Consider the following 15,860-nt stretch of genomic DNA (forward strand, 5'->3'; position numbering starts at 1 on the left):
ACCAAGAGCAAGTAGTGTCACCTCGCTGAACCTTACTTTCCTCAGAGGTAAAACACACGATAATTCCCAGAGTCACTGCTGGAAGAACTCCAGGAGGTGACTGGTAGTTGTGTTGCACAGAGCAAGCACTTCGAAAGTTTCACTTTCTTGTTTTCCCTCTTCAGCATCTCTTAGGCCTTTAGCTTCCTACACTTAAATCACACACGCACAGGTATGGTAGACACACACACAGACACACGCAGACACACACATACACAGAGACATATAAACATACACGTACAGACACGCAGACACACATGCAGACACACACAGACACAAAAAGATACACACACAGACACACCACAAGGGCCCCTGGACAGGAGAAGCCGCCGGAGCATTAGTTCAGCGGGCAAACGGCCACATGCCCGCTCATCTTTCAAAGGAGCCCCATCTCGGCTGGGCCAACCATACGTAGTTTCGAGTCTCTCCAGCCAGTTCCATTGCCCTGAATTTTTCACCACCTTTCCTGCCCTCCCACACTCCTCACCTCCTTTGAGAACCACTCTGGAAGCTCACTTCCTCTGAAGGCACCCTTTCCCGATGGCCCTGCCCTCAGGTTCGCACGGAGATGAAGTTCCTGAAGCTCTGGCCAGCACAGTTCACCTGCACTGAGTTTCCTCTGCGGCCGCTCAGCGCCGTCTGCGCACCAGCCAGAATTCTCCGTTGGGTTTATTAATCTGCACTTGTCATGATGCGATGTCGATTCCGTGAACGTGTGCTTTCACCGCCTCGGGAATGAGGGCCTCGCTCCTTCACACGGCTGGATTCTAGTGCTCGAGGAAGCCCCTGAAGCCCCTCTCCCGTCCCCAAAGTGCTTCACCCAGAGCCGGTAACAGACCCCCCAGGACAGCGGTGCTCACAGCTTCTTCCTGCTCGTCGGGGGCCGCCTCTGGGGAGACCCTGGCGGCTTCTGGTCCAGCCTCCTCCCCTTCCTCCCAAATCCTTCCACAAGAGCACCTAAAAGCTGCTGCTTTGTGATGCACCTTGATCTCTGCTGGGCATATTTTCCCTTTTTGTTCTTTTGTGTGAAAAGTGCCTTTGCTCTTCCTGCTTATTCTATATAAATTTAGAAGTCCAGTTATGAAGTCGCATAGATATCTTTTTGGGATTTCACTTAGGATTGAGTTTAACTTGGGGAGAACTGATATCTTTATAATATACCAACATTTGTTTAGATCTTCTTCCATGTTCTTCAGAAATGACTACTGTTTTTGCTATAAAGTTCTTAAACGTTTTCTTTGGGTTAATCCTTGGTACTTTTTGGTTTTGTTGCCCTTGCGAGTGGCCCTTCACTTCTTTTATGTTTGATATTGCTGGTCTAGAGGAAGGCAACTGAATTGGGCATAGTGATACAGGATTTGACATGAGTGAACTCTTAATAGTTTTAACTATTAAAAAAAGTGTTTATTCTTCCCTGTGGGAATTCCTTTGAACAAAAGGTTCTGCTGCTACTAAAAAACATGTTTGAAAACACATAATCTAGGGTACAGGGAAGATGGTGAAAAAATAGAGAGTTGCCATTCATTTGTGAGGCTTTTACAATCAAGATGTCCTGGAATTCGTGTCACCTCACATTGCCTGAGCCAGACTGATAAAGCAACAGGAGAGATGGCATCAGGATGTCACAGGAGCTAGTGGGAGGAAAATGAGGGAGCCAAACTGTCCCTTTCAGAAAGGCAGGGGAAATGCTCCCAGGACACTCCTCCAGTCAATCTGAATGAAAGTAACATAAACGTGTTGGATGGAAAGTGACAACAGCAGAGACTGGCTGTGATAACGTGATGTGAATTTACCATGGGGGACATTTGCCCGTCATTCTAACAGCAAAGAAGGCAGGTATCATACTATGAGTACGGTATCATTTTCAGACATCTTATTACAGGATTCTGAAGATTTTGTCATGAAAACAGCCTCAAGAGAAACACATATCGGGCCTGGAGACCTGCTGTTCTAAACTGTCTCATGCCCCGTGGTTAAATAATCCTTCACTTCAATTACAGGCCCCCTAGGCAAGTACTATCCCTACTTTTGTGTTTCTAAGGTATCAAGTGTGCTTATTTGTTAAGTTTTGCTATTGATAATAAAATTGTTGTTATGATGAAAAATTGTAAATCAAAGTTTGAAATTCCACAAGGAAGGAGAAATTACTAGAATTGTGGAAGGGAATCCAAGAATCCATAAAAATTGAATAAGGAGCTTCTTCTTTTGTAGTTTTCTTCTCAAACACAACTTAACACTCAATTTCGTGGTAGATGCTATTTTAGAGGTGTTTGAATTTGTAAAATGAACGGTTAAAACAAACTCCTTACAACCTTGCAGTGATGGTAATTCTTTCTTTAAAAAATTTTTTTTAAATTTATTTTATTTTATTTATTTTTTATTTTTGGCTGCGTTGGGTCTTTGTTGCTGTGCGTGGGCTTTTCTCTAGTTGCGGCGAGCGGGGGCTACTCTTCGTTGCGGCGAGCGGGGGCTACTCTTTGTTGCAGTGAGCGGGCTTCTCATTGTAGTGGCTTCTCCTGTCACAGAGCACGGGCTCTAGGCGCGCGGGCTTCAGTGGTTGTGGCACATAGGCTCAGTAGTTGTGGCTTGCGGGCTCTAGAGAGCAGGCTCAGTAGTTGTGGCGCACGGGCTTAGTTGCTCCGCAGCATGTGGGATCTTCCCGGACCAAGGTTCGAACCTGTGTCCCCTGCATTGGCAGGCAGATTCTTAGCCACTGCGCCACCAAGGAAGCCCGATGGTAATTCTTTGAACATATAAAGTTAGGCCCATGAAATGCAACAAATGAAGGGATCAACAGTTTATCAAAGGGAAGAAAAGGAAAGGAAGTAAGAGAAGAACAAAGGGTTTGGAAAGAAAAGAGACAGAAGTGGACAGGAGAACTCATCAAGAAGGTGAGTGGCAGAGAGCAAACCTTTCCCACTGCAGCAATATCTCTAGACCTACAAGGAGATTCACTCATTCAATCATCCAGCAAATATTGACCAAGTCAGTGCCATCCTAGAGACTGGAGATACAGTGGTGGCCACAGCAGACATGATTGCTTCTCACTACTGCAGAGACAACCATCAACTGAACAGGACTTTGCTGGTCACAACCAAAGAGCCTTTTGGCAGGGCATAGATTAAGACAATCTATGTGGCTAGAGACATATGTTCTCCAGCAGAAACATTATAAAAGCAGGCACTCATTCAATCTACTCAACAAATATGGATTGGGATCCATGTAAGCTGGGCCCTGGAGATAGAGGAGTGCCTTCCCTATGTCCTGCCCTGTCAGAGATGTAAGGGTAGAGACAGGCAGCAAACAACAAATAAATATATTCATGGCAGTTATGGAGAAATATATTGCAGGGCAAGAAAGGTCCAGAACTCTGCTTTATTATCATTGTTTTGATTCTGCTATTTTTCAAAGGCCGATTGAGTAAGATCTTTGTCATCAGGTGACATGTGAAGGCTGACTTGAAGGAAGGAACAGCAGAAGCCACTTGGATGTCTGGGAGAGGAGGGAACATGTGCAAAGGCTCTGAGGCAGGAGGCTGCTGGGAGTTTGCGAGGAGGAGCTGCCAGGTAGCCAGAGGAGTGGAGCACAGGGAATGACACCTGAGAGGAAGGAGAGAGGGGCTGAGAAAGAGGAGGAGAGGAATGGAGGAGGGAAGAACAGGACGGAGAAGAAGGGAGGAAGGAAGGTCACAGTGGGCCTTAGGGTCACCACAAAATCTCAGGCTTTAACTGCTAGTGAGATGGTTTTGAGCAGAGGTAGGGCATGATTTCACCTGTGTCTTAGGGGAACCAGGGTCCTTAGATGGCAAGTTTTGGGGCATGGTTTTTCTGGGGAAGGATTCAGGGCCACTGTATAAAAGTTGGACTCATGGGCCACCAGAGAACGCTTTAAAAGGGAGGAAGAAGGGGAACATCACATCTCTTCTCTGTAAATCAGGAATTTGAAAAATCAGGATGAAGGTTACTAGGGACAGGAATAAGAAGGGACGTTTGACCTTCACTGGCATCTACCATGGAGTTCCCTGTTTGGGGAGGCAGAGTGCCCACTCCTGGTTCCTTTGTAGGTTGGGGTGGTCACATAGCCCTGTTCTGACCCATGTGACGTAAGTGGAAGTCTGTTTCTGGGAACACTAAGGGTTTTTCTTTGTTTGTTGTTTTTTTGTTTTTGTTTTTGCTGCGGCATGCAGGATCTTAGTTCCCTGACCAAGGAAGGTTTTTCTGATTAAAAAAAAAAGACAGCCGGTGTCTTCTCCTTCCCAGAATACAGATATGATGATGGTGGGGGAAGGGAGTAGCTTCCATCCTCTGGGGATGAGGATGAGAGAAACAGGCTCCGGATGAAAGAATGAAAAAACAGGAGACCAGGTCTCTCATGGCAAGGAGGAGCTATATTACTAGCCTTGAACTGCTTTTAATGGGCTTCTAGTTAAATAAGAGAAATAAAATCCTACAGAACTATTAAGGCCAACCTAAAGAGGCTATGTACTGTGATTCCAACTATATGATGTTCTGGAAAAGGCAAAACTATGGAGACAATAAAAGGATCAGTGGTTTGCAGGGGTGTGTGTGAGAGAGAGGGAGAGAAGGATGAATAGGTAGAGGACAGAGGTGTTTTAGGGCAGTGAAAATACTCTGTTTGATACTACAGTGATGGATAAATGTCATCATACATTTGCCTAAACCCACAGAATGTAGAACATCAAGAGTGAACCCTGAGGTAATCTATGGACTTTGGGTGATTATGATGTGTCAGTGTGGGTTCATGCTCAGCAAAAATGTACCACACTGGTGAGTGACGTTGATAATGGAGGAGGATATGCATGTGTGGGGCAGGAGGTATATGGGAAATCTCTGTATCTTCCTCTCAGTTTTATTGTAAACCTAAAACTGCTTTAGAAAAATAAAGTCTTAAAAAAAAAACTATTAAATTAAGCCACTGTAGTTGGATTCTATTACATGACACCGAACACAATTTTAACTGAAAAGTCATTGCCAACAGTCACGGAGCGCTGATTATACGCTTTTTGGGTACTGTTATACTGAATACTCACCATAAACTTCTGATGGTGGAACTATTATTATTCCTTTTTACAAATGAAGAAACCAAGGCCCTTTCAGGTTGGAAATACTACTCATAAACTTATGCTCGTGCTGCTATCATTATTCCATTTTAAAAGTGGAAACACTGAGGCCCGATGAGGTTGAGAAGCTTGTTCGAGGTCTCAGAGCTAGAGGCTGAGCCAGGATCTGAACGCTGAGAGTCTGACTCTTGGACCACATATGCACCACGGCCAAACCCTAAGCCTTGTCCTCACAGCAACCTCTCCATGTCATCACCCAGTCACTGAGTTCTCCCGGAATTACAGAGTTGGCTATGGGCTTCCTTCTGCTGTGTAGGACAGTACCCATGTCATCCTGGATGGTGAGATTAGTGGTAATTCCATGCGCTTAAGCAAAAGCGAATGAGAGCAAGGTGCGCTTGTGGATTCACGAGTGTGGCTGCAACTCAAGGTGTGGGGGAAGGGAGGGGGGGAAGCTAAGGCCAGGCCAGGCCTTGCTGCAGAGGCCTCTGTAGGGGAAATTCACGTCTTACAACATGAATGTATTCCAGGGATAGGTCAGAGCTCCTGGTATTTAGGCTGGCGTCTACATTAGAAGAAAAAGGGACACTGAGCTGGACACGAGGTTACACAAGGAGACAGAGCAGCACAAGAACTACAAGAATGGACTGAGTCAGGCAGCCATAGGTTCAAATTCTGGCTCTGCCATTTACTTGCTGTGTCACCTGGTGAGGCAAGACACAGCCTCTTTGCATTTCAGTGTCCTTCTTTGACTGACCGAGTAGGGCTAGTGTAAGGATTAAATGGGATGGTTTATGTAGAGCACTCAGCATAGTGTCTGTCTTATAGTAAGCACTCTGCAAATACTATCATTATTATTATTATTAGGCAAATTAATAACAGCTACTTCTCACTCCAAAAGCGCTACACCCAGCATCCTTGTTTTAGGTTCACAAAGATGTACACTTGGGTAAATATAATGGCTTGTTTAGAGAAATGTTAAAACCAACATGGGACACTGGATTTTTTAGAAAGATCAATTCAGACAGTCATACTGTGATCTCAAAGATCAATAGTGCTACTTCTCCAGGGCTTTCTTATAAAAGAAACAAAATCTTTATTCCAACCATTTATATGAGCCTTAAGCAGATTCCTTGTTTTCATCAACAATGTCCTGTTCAGAATTCTGTGGCCATGGAAAGGCATAACTCGGTCTTGTTTGGACTAAATCTTCACCCAAGGCAAGCTGACGATGGCTTTGTCCCTTCCACACAGTGTAGTGTGCCCAGAGCCCACCAATGCACCACGGACAGACGAACCTCTCAGTGATGTGTGTCCCTGAAACAGATTAGGTTAGATGAAAGGTGGTTTCACGTTCTCTGCTATCTTCCCATGGAGAGGCAGAGTCTCCTCCTCCCCGTCTTGAGTCTGGGCTGGCCTTTGTGATGGCTTGATTAGTAGAATACAGTAGAAGAGACTTCCTGGGACTTTCCAGGCTAGGTCATGGGAAGCTTTGCTGCCACGGCCTGGGCCTCCTGGAAGGTTTGCTCTTGGAGTCCTCAGCCACCGTGTAAGAATGCCAAGCATGTGGAAAGGCCCTGAGACAACCTGGAGAGTCATGGGGCCCAGCCGAGCCTGGCCTTCCAGCTGTGCCCTCAAAGGTGCCAGACGTGTAAGCGAGGCCCTTTTGGACCTTCTAACCTGCAGGTCTCCTAGCTGAATAACATCAAATGACCTCTGTTGATACCACATGGAACAGAAGAATCACCCCGCTGATCCCTGAATCACCCAAATTCCTGATCCATGAAATCACGAGCAGGAATAATATGGGGGTGGTTTTAAGCCACTAAGTCTTGGGTGCTTTGTTACATATCAATAGATAACAAACACAAACACTGCCGGATCTCGTGGCTCGGGCTCAGAGGCCCAACTGACTGACTACCAATTAAAGCTTTTAGTAAGGGCTCCATCACTGGATTGACACCAGAATGGCACAGATGAGAAAAAGGGCATTTTTAAATTTTATTTTATTTTTTTAGTAGTTCAGTTTAATTTTCTGCTGTAACAAATATTTCAGCACCCTCCTCCTCCAGCAACAGGGAAACAATAGGGCCAAGAGTGCCCAAGGCCAATACAAGCAAACAATTAGGCCCCCATAATAAGGTGGCAATCAGTGTAGTGTAGGAATCAGTGCCCTGGGGAAGGGCATTGACTGTCTTTCCATAGGTCATCTGTCCTAGGTGATGTTGAAAACTTCCCTTTATGAACACTGTCTGCCATGTGGTGCCAATGCACAACTCAGCAAGGCAGACGCCAGGAACCACCATTAGTATAACAGAGAAGCCACTGCAGTGTTCATGCGGTCAGCTTGGTGATGTAACCAGCATGCTCTATATTGTTAAAAGGTGACAGTTTGGCATGCGGATGTGTGAACTCAAGTGATTAGATGCAAACTAAAAGAGAGATGACTATTTCTGAGAGCTTGGAATGTTCTTGGAATGGAAAATGATTGTGAATTTTTTTGGGGGAAAAATACCAGAGCAATCTGCTTTCTTGGCCGCGTGCTATGGAGCAATTTTAAAGCATTGAAGTACTTTCCATATTTTCTAATCACTCAAGTCCAGAACTGATTATGGCTCTCAGCATTCTCCCAGATTCACACCACTGGAGCACTCCACGTCTTTCAGGGAGAGGTTTCACCTTGAAAGCAGACGTCCAGATTCGGAAGGCACATCTTGGTACAGCAGGAACAAACATTTTAACAGCAGCACAGCCCTACAAGGGCCAGGTGTTCCGGAAAATCACTGATGGCCCAACTCCGAGACAACTCAGATTCACTCTCTCTTATCTCACAGAGTATAACCTCCCCACCAAACAGAAAAACAAAAACAAGCCCTACCAGAAACTGAACTCCCTCAAACAAAAACCACAGAAATTTAGATTGTTGAGACCTGTGGGCAATGACACACACACACACACACACACACACACACACACAGAGTTGTATATGCATAGATCATCTCTGGAATGAGCCCCAAGAAATTGGTAGCTGTGGTTTCCTCTGGAAGAATTGGGGGACTGGAGAAAACTGGGAGGTTGTTGGAGGAGGAAGACTTATTTTTTCCGCATAACCTTTTGAATGTTTTGAATTAAAACATTCATATGCTGCATTATTTTTCAAAATAATGGAACAGAGTAATTCCAAACCTGTATATGGTGCTTACGATCTGCTAGGCAATGTGTTCAATGCTTAATGTATATTCACTCCTTTAGTCCTTATAACAACCTTATGATGTAGACATCATTACATATCATCCTGATTTTTACAGATGAGGAAACTGAGGTACAGAGAGGTTAAGTAACTTATCCAAGGTCACACAGCTAATAAATGCAGAGCTGGAATTTGAATCCAGAGAGTCTGGCTCTGGAGTCTGTCCTCAATTACTACATAACGTGCCTTGCCAGAAATAAATATATCCAGTTGTCTGTCTGCTCATAATCAAGTTGGGGCAGAGAAGATAGTTCATTTCTTCTCTCACCTGACTCTTTTGGGTGATGGGTGGAGAAGACGGTGGCTCAAAATAACCAAGACACAATCTTAAACCCATGGGGCTTTAGAGGGCTTTGAAATTGTGTGACTATCAGAGCAAAAGCATGACTTTGGCCAAGTTGCTTAATTCTTCTAAGGCTTAGCAGCTACCATGTGCCAGGTAGACTGCTAGACCTTGGGGACAACAAGTAAATAAACAGAATCCCTGCTCTCTAGAAGTTTACTATGTCCTGGGGGAGACAAGCAGTGAACAAATAACCACACAAATTGTAATGTGGGCAAAAAGGAAAAATTAAAGGGTGCATTGAGAGAGGATGATTGGGGCCCTGATTTATACTGGATGGTCAGGAGGTGTCATTTACACAGAGCACTGAAGAACGGGCAGGAATAAAGCTGGGAAAAGTGGAAGAAAATGGGAGAAAGAAAAGTATTCTGGGCGGGGGGAACAGCCTATGCAAAGACCCTGAGGCAGGAAAGAAGTATCTGTTTTACGACAGAAGGCCTCTGTCTGGCTAAAGCAAAGTGAGTCAACGTGAGTTTGGAGAAAGAGACAGATCATGCAGACCATGGCAAGTATTTCACAATTTTCCTAAGAGCCACGAGAAGCCACCGTAGGGTAATAGGAGCGACATAATTTGATTTACTTTTTAAGAAGATTACTTGGGCTGCTGTGTGGAAAATATGTAAAGAAAGAGGCAACGGAAGAAGTGGAAGACCAGCTAAGAAGCGATGAAGATGGCTTGGAATAAAGAGCTGGCAGAGAGAGAAGGAGATACATTTGAGATCTATTTCGGTGGTACCCGATTTTATGAAATTAGAATAATAATGTTAGCTATGAAGTGTTATTATAAAGCAAAGATTCACAGGTGTGAAAATACTTTGTCAATTATAAAGTGCTAGACAAAGGTAACTATTACTGTAGGTGAAAGAACCAAGTACTAGAGAGGCTCTAAGTTGCCCAAAGTCACACAAATGCTTCGTGGCTGGGCGGAGGTTGGCCTGCGATCCCCTCACTCCCTGAGATCATTTTTCTGGGGGTGACCCTGGTGGGGAGGAAAAGAAGGCTAGTGGCCAGGGCTAATTTCCTTGTCATGTGGACCTCTGGTAAAGAGAGTAATGATATTTAGGATGTTCCCGGCGAAGGATTACCTGAGTAAACAGAACCCAGGATCTATGAAAGAAGGCTCTTTGGAAAATATCACATCAGCTACGTAACTCTCTGGGGTATAAGGCGGAAATGTTTTATAACTGAAATGCTCCACAGTGAGAGGTGAGCCCGTGATCCTCACTTATTATTCTGGGTGAAGGTGCGTGTCCAGTGAGGGGAGAGAGGACCTGGGGAGCTGCTCTTGAGGTCCCAGAGTTTTCTTGACTGCCTCTGAATCTCCTGATGGCCTGAACCCTTGAAATTATTTAGCCAAGCTTTATATTGGTTAAGAGCTCTGATTTATGTGGGGATAATTTGTCAGTGGCAGAGACCTGTTTCCCAGGCTATTCGTCTCCGTGTAACATCAGGCCTTACTGTAAGGTCCAGGGATGAAGGGAGAACAGAAGACTTGGTTATATTTGAACCCTTTGCTAGTAGCTTAACTCGGATATTTATTTGACACATCAGATATCTGCTTCCTTGAAAAATTAATTTTTTAGGAAACTTATGCAATTCAAGAAACAAGATGTACCTGGCTTCCTTGTGAATGAGTAAAACTGGAAGAACACAATACTGAATTCTTCGTGATGGTTTATATAATGTCCCTAGGAGGTGAACCAGGCCTCTTCAGTCTGATCCTAAGCAGTTATCTTAGAGAGCGCTCTTTGGGTGCTTAGAAGCTCACCTCCCATCTTCCAATTGCCAAAGAATAGGTACAACATCAGTGCTCTGCAGTGAACATCATTCCCCAAACTAATCACAGCCCTCCTAAGTCACGGAGTTCTTGTCTCCTCTTTTTCTTTTTTAAAGATGTACAATTTTTCAATTTTTCTTCACATATAACTTCATTTCGAAACTTAGGAGGATGATGAAAGAGAACTGTTACTCTAGCTGGAAGGGAGAGAAACCTCTCTTGTCTTCTCCACCTCGTGACAAACTGTATTTATGCTGGAGGCATCAAAAGACAGAATCAGCAAACGGACTTCCGCTCCTGCTCCTGGTGAAAAATCTCTGATCATGAGCTGGGCGGTTGCAGATAAGCACGCAGAAGGGCCAGGGCTGCCTCTGGCAGAGGTTAACACGCGGACATCAGCCGGTTTGTGACGGAAGCGTAAACATATTTTATGAAGAGAGGACTTTTCACATCCTCTCCCCACCCCCCAAGCGAAAGCCTGATGTTTACCTTCAGCGAGTGGGTCGAGGGTGTGTATCATGAGCTGGAAGATGCTGTTCCTCATGAGACTGTTGTGGAGGGAGGCGGAACTTCCACCCCGCTGCAGACGCGGCTTTGCCTGAGCAGAGAGACCAAAGAGGCCGTTAGTCCTCAGAAATGCAAGGCAAGTCCTCACCTGGTCTGTCAGAGGCTCGCACACAACTGAACCAAAGATTTTCAGCGTACGTTCCTTCAAAGTCTCCTGAAGGAATGGCATTCTCACATCCTTTCCTACCAAAGGGATTAACTGCTATCATCTTTTGAGAACTTATTATATGCTAGTCAACGTGCCATAGCCTTCACCTCCATTCTCTAACTGAACCCTATGAACTAGATACCATTATTGTTCCCTTTAGACAGATGAGGAAATTTAGTCTCAGAGAAGCGAAATGAGGTGTTCGGGTCACACAGATAAAAAATGGAGGATAGAGGAATGGGCTGCAGGTCTGCTTCACTCAAAATCTGTTCTCTGAACCAGTGGGTGGTCTCTAAGATGTTTGGATTGTGCATCCTATCAGTAAAATTTTTGAGTGTGTATATATGCATCTATCTATATCTGTATCTATATCCATATGTATCTCTATCTATATCCAGACACATACTAAAATATTGGCATATATATCATAAAACATTTGCAAAAGTAGAAATAATGAAGAGTAACAAAGAAAGCAAACAATAGAGGTGCTAATATTTCCCCCTTGCTCCGCAAAGGGACATCCTGCACACATTCCGGGGTACCTCATCTCCACGATGGGAACCACAGCTCTCATCCATGAAGCCTTACAGTCTATGTTAAGTGAGATTTGAAGAGAGAGAATCTCCTATTATGAATCCACAGAGAACCTTCCTGGCTCCAAAGAGTCCTTTACATTACAGGGTTTTGCAAAATATTCCATCACACTCCAAATCCACAAGGGGGTTTCCCAAGAAAAGTCCCACAAGAGACTCCATGACCAAATATATTTGGACATTGCTACATCCTAGACCAACTCACCTTTAGAGTTTTAAGATACACATTAGACCACTAAGTCTAACACTAAAGAAATCTGGTTAACTTGATTAACTTGGACAGTGTTTCCGAACTATTGCCCATTTGTCCCTTGTTTTATAGAATACTTATTGAAACTGAGCCACGTGTTTGGAGACAAACAGGAAACCCAGAGTAAGCTTGAAGTATGGGTAATATGTCAGTGTGAGATACATGGAGAAATCTGAATTTTTTAGAGTGATTTTATTATAATTGATATTCTATTAGAAATAGTATTTCCAACCCTACAGGGTTTGGAGAAGAATCAGAGGAGATTACTGGTGTCTCCTTGGTGAACCAGATCATGATTCACAAAGGAAGAGACCGGGTCTGCACCCCTAGCCCAGTACTGGATCAGGCATATCCTATGGGCTCTCAATGCATGTCGGAAGTCTCTGCTTTGAGCATCACAGGAGGAAGAATGGGGTCATATGTATTTTCATTACTAGTCTTTTCAGCCTCAAAAATCTGGAACATTTTTTAATGCATTGTGTTATTTGATTCAGAAGATTAAGGCTCAAAAAATTTTAGGGTCAAGGTTAAAAGATTTGAATAGAGTTGAAATGTAATCACTGTTTGATGGCTGAACACAAAAACTGATGGTCATTTCCTTGCCACGCTGCACAATACAAAATGTGACATGTTAATTGGACAGGAACTGGAAAATATCTTGTAGATAATTTTTGGATCTTTGTTGTTAATAATTTGTCATTATCACTGTTACTATGGTCCTTATTTTGGGAAACCGAAAGAACTCTCTTGTGGAAATCTTCATTAGCCTAGGATTATGTCTACAGAACTTAAAGCAGTCTTCGGGGCATTATGTATATATTGAATATATAGATCTCATGCAACATTTCTTTTGATGGAACCAAAAGAAACTTCCAACCAAAAAAATAGGTGCATGCAGATACACAAATAGATACCAAGCATTAGATCCCTCGCTGTCCCCAAATATCTGCTCAACATCCCTTGGAATGTAATTTGGAAATATCTCACTCTTTCAACTTTTCCATGCCAAGTGAAAGAGAGAACTCAAACTTTTTGAAAGCCAGTCCCAGAAATAATTTGTCATTGAATGTAAGAATTCAGTTGACACTAATTATAGGACAGAGCGTACACACACCAGCAGATTAAACCCTTTAAGTATTCCAAGGGAGAGGATGTTGAGCACAAGAGCCCCTTCCGCCCACCCCTGCCCTCACACTCTCCACAGGCACATGAACAGGTACAGGCAAGGCCACTGCTTCCTACCGGTAGAGCCTGTTCATCCTTGTCGCTGGCTGCAGATGACTGCGTAAGAGGAAAAGGCAGAAACAGAAGACACAGAAATAACTAAACACATATAGGTTTTACATTTAATCACAAGCATCAGTATAGGGAAAGATTTGGTTCTTTCTGCTCCTGGGAAGGACTATGCCAACGCAGGGGGTCAAGAGTGTATATTTCTAGCTAATATATCATGGTTTATTTAGGCATATGGTACTTTCGCTTGAAAGATCAAAGCTGAATGGCCAACTTAAATGTCCAGTAACAGAGGGCAGTTAAATCAATTGTGGTCCAGCCATCCAGTGGAATGTCATGTGGGCACTACAATGAATGAGCTAAGTACACATGTGTTGACAAGGAAGAATATCTAAGATATATCGTTAAGTGAAAAAAATTTAAAAGCCTTATTTATTACCTCATTTTATAAAAGAAAATAAATTAATAATACTGCAGTATATGTAAAGAAAAAGGTTCTGCAAGAATCAATAGTGGTTATTCTTATTAGTGGTCATTATTTGGGGCTGGGATTACAAGGACCTGTCATATTCCATGTCTTTCAGAGGGAACTGACATTCACCGTCCCAAGTGTGATGAATAAAATAAAAGCCTGAAGACCTTAAGTCTTTGAAGTAAAGACTAAGATCATCACACACGGAATCCAGATAATCCACCTTCTTTCCTGCCCCACCACTTCAAATTTTCCATTCTAAAAAAGGAAATATCTGTCACACTGAGAACAGTTGACTAAAACACAAGGGCACGTGAGGGCCGGTCATCTGTTGGGATAGAACACAACTCAGACAAGGGACACTGGTGCTCTTCTAACATGTCCCAACTGGACGGCTTTGCTTCCCCTGCTTAATATGAACACCCGCTCTTCAACAGAACCAGGCACTGTCCTGTGATCTTTCCAAGGGTATGCAGGTGCCTTGGGAACTTCCTTGTGATCAGACCACCGCCTCTGTCACTTCACCTCAACTATGGGTGCATACAGCAAGAAGAAACTGGTTCTCCAATTAGCGTCTTTGCTAACCTGTGTCTTCAGGACTAATCACACACTCGGAGAAGAGAAGACGAGGGCAGAGCTGTTTTAAAATCTTCATGGGCCCTGGGCTCTCTTTTTTTAGTCCTACCACACATGTCACAGAAAGAACGTGAAGATGCCCTGACATCCCACCTAAGATATACATTTTTGTGTAAAAAAAAAAAATGGAAAGGATTCTTATAATTTTGCATTTCAAATTATTGGCTATGTGCAATTCACTTAATTCATGATTGGCATGCTGGAAATCTTGGAAAGTGAGAAAACTGAATCCGCGATTTGGTTTCATGTAATTTTTAAGAAGGCTAAATTTAATACTTAATGAAGTTGATAGTACATATTTTGTCGACATTCAATTAAACATTTCATAATCTTGTAGATAATTTTTGGATCTTAGAGTCAATGTCAACATGTATTTTTTCTTCTGGTCCCGAACACTTTTGCAGACCCTTGAAGAACTTGTAAGGCTCAGGCACAAATGGAAGAGTTTAGGCTGGAGATAATTTCTGAGTACAGCCCACAGGCATGACTAAATTTGCCAGAACCTCCTAATCTGGGACTCTCTCTCGGTGACTTCTCTAAAAACACTAACAAGAAAATATCCCTGCTTCCCTAGTTCTAGAAACATGCTTGGGGAACTAGACTGGAGCTGAAATTGTCCTTTGATTTCCCTTTTTGCTCTGAAAGCCACCGTATGATCCCGTTTCTCTCTGGCAGTCCTTTCATTTTCTCGTCTCCCACATTAGACAGCTCAACAAATGGCCCCCCATTCTACAGAACAATCCCCCAGGGAAATTATCCAGTGCAGCCAGATCAGCCTTTGGACACACATGGAGATTAACTGTCAGAGCATGCCTTTTCAGGTCGCAAATTTACACCTTGTGGCTAAATGGGAGACAAATAATTATGAGCTGGGATTGATACCACAGCAATATCACAGAACATGAAGGAACGGGATGAAACTGAGGAAAGAAAAGTGTGGTCTTTATAAGAACAAAAATATCACCAGCAGAGAGTTTGGATTTAAAAGGTAGATTTAAAAAATATTTGAGGAAGAAAAAAAAATCCCAACCTGTCCTTTGGTCTGAAAGGAAGAAAGAAATATCTATTCCATTGACTTGCTTTTTCTCTCACAAGCAAGGAGGCTCTTAAGACACAATAAACGTAAAGAAAATGCATTGTACATAGATTCTACAAAGATAAAACTCAGTGCAGAGAAAGGTCTAAATCCTTTACAAAATTTCCCACCGCTTAACGTCAGCAGAGGTTGGCATCGTTAGTTTACTTTCAAGTGTAGTTTGCAGACATGAATATACATCAGGTTACAACATGTAAATTTAGGCACACACACAAATGGCAGCTGAGGCCATTAAAACACCCCTGCACTTTCCTTTTATGTAGCCTTGTTGCAAAAGAGATGAGAAATGTGACATATGATGATAATTGCTCATTTTCAGGGCTTTGCCCACCTCTACTGATGATTCCCGATGCTCACCTGACTTAGCTCCCCTCTA

At 43.3% G+C, this 15,860-nt stretch overlaps 1 protein-coding gene across 2 annotated transcripts in view; it reads right to left on the reverse strand.

The window, feature by feature from the left end:
- Window positions 1-15,860, reverse strand: part of SLC24A2 (solute carrier family 24 member 2) — a 235,566-nt gene that overhangs the window by 75,809 nt on the left and 143,897 nt on the right. For both annotated transcript variants that reach the window (XM_068552948.1, XM_068552947.1), the window contains exons 2-3: window positions 13,290-13,328; window positions 10,979-11,087 (exon numbers count right to left, since the gene is read on the reverse strand). In XM_068552948.1, coding sequence (XP_068409049.1) covers window positions 10,979-11,087; window positions 13,290-13,328 — 148 coding nt within the window. The remainder of the gene's footprint in view (window positions 1-10,978; window positions 11,088-13,289; window positions 13,329-15,860) is intronic.

This window comes from Eschrichtius robustus, chromosome 10 (assembly GCF_028021215.1).
Source record: "Eschrichtius robustus isolate mEscRob2 chromosome 10, mEscRob2.pri, whole genome shotgun sequence".
NCBI classification, from domain to species: Eukaryota; Metazoa; Chordata; class Mammalia; order Artiodactyla; family Eschrichtiidae; genus Eschrichtius; species Eschrichtius robustus.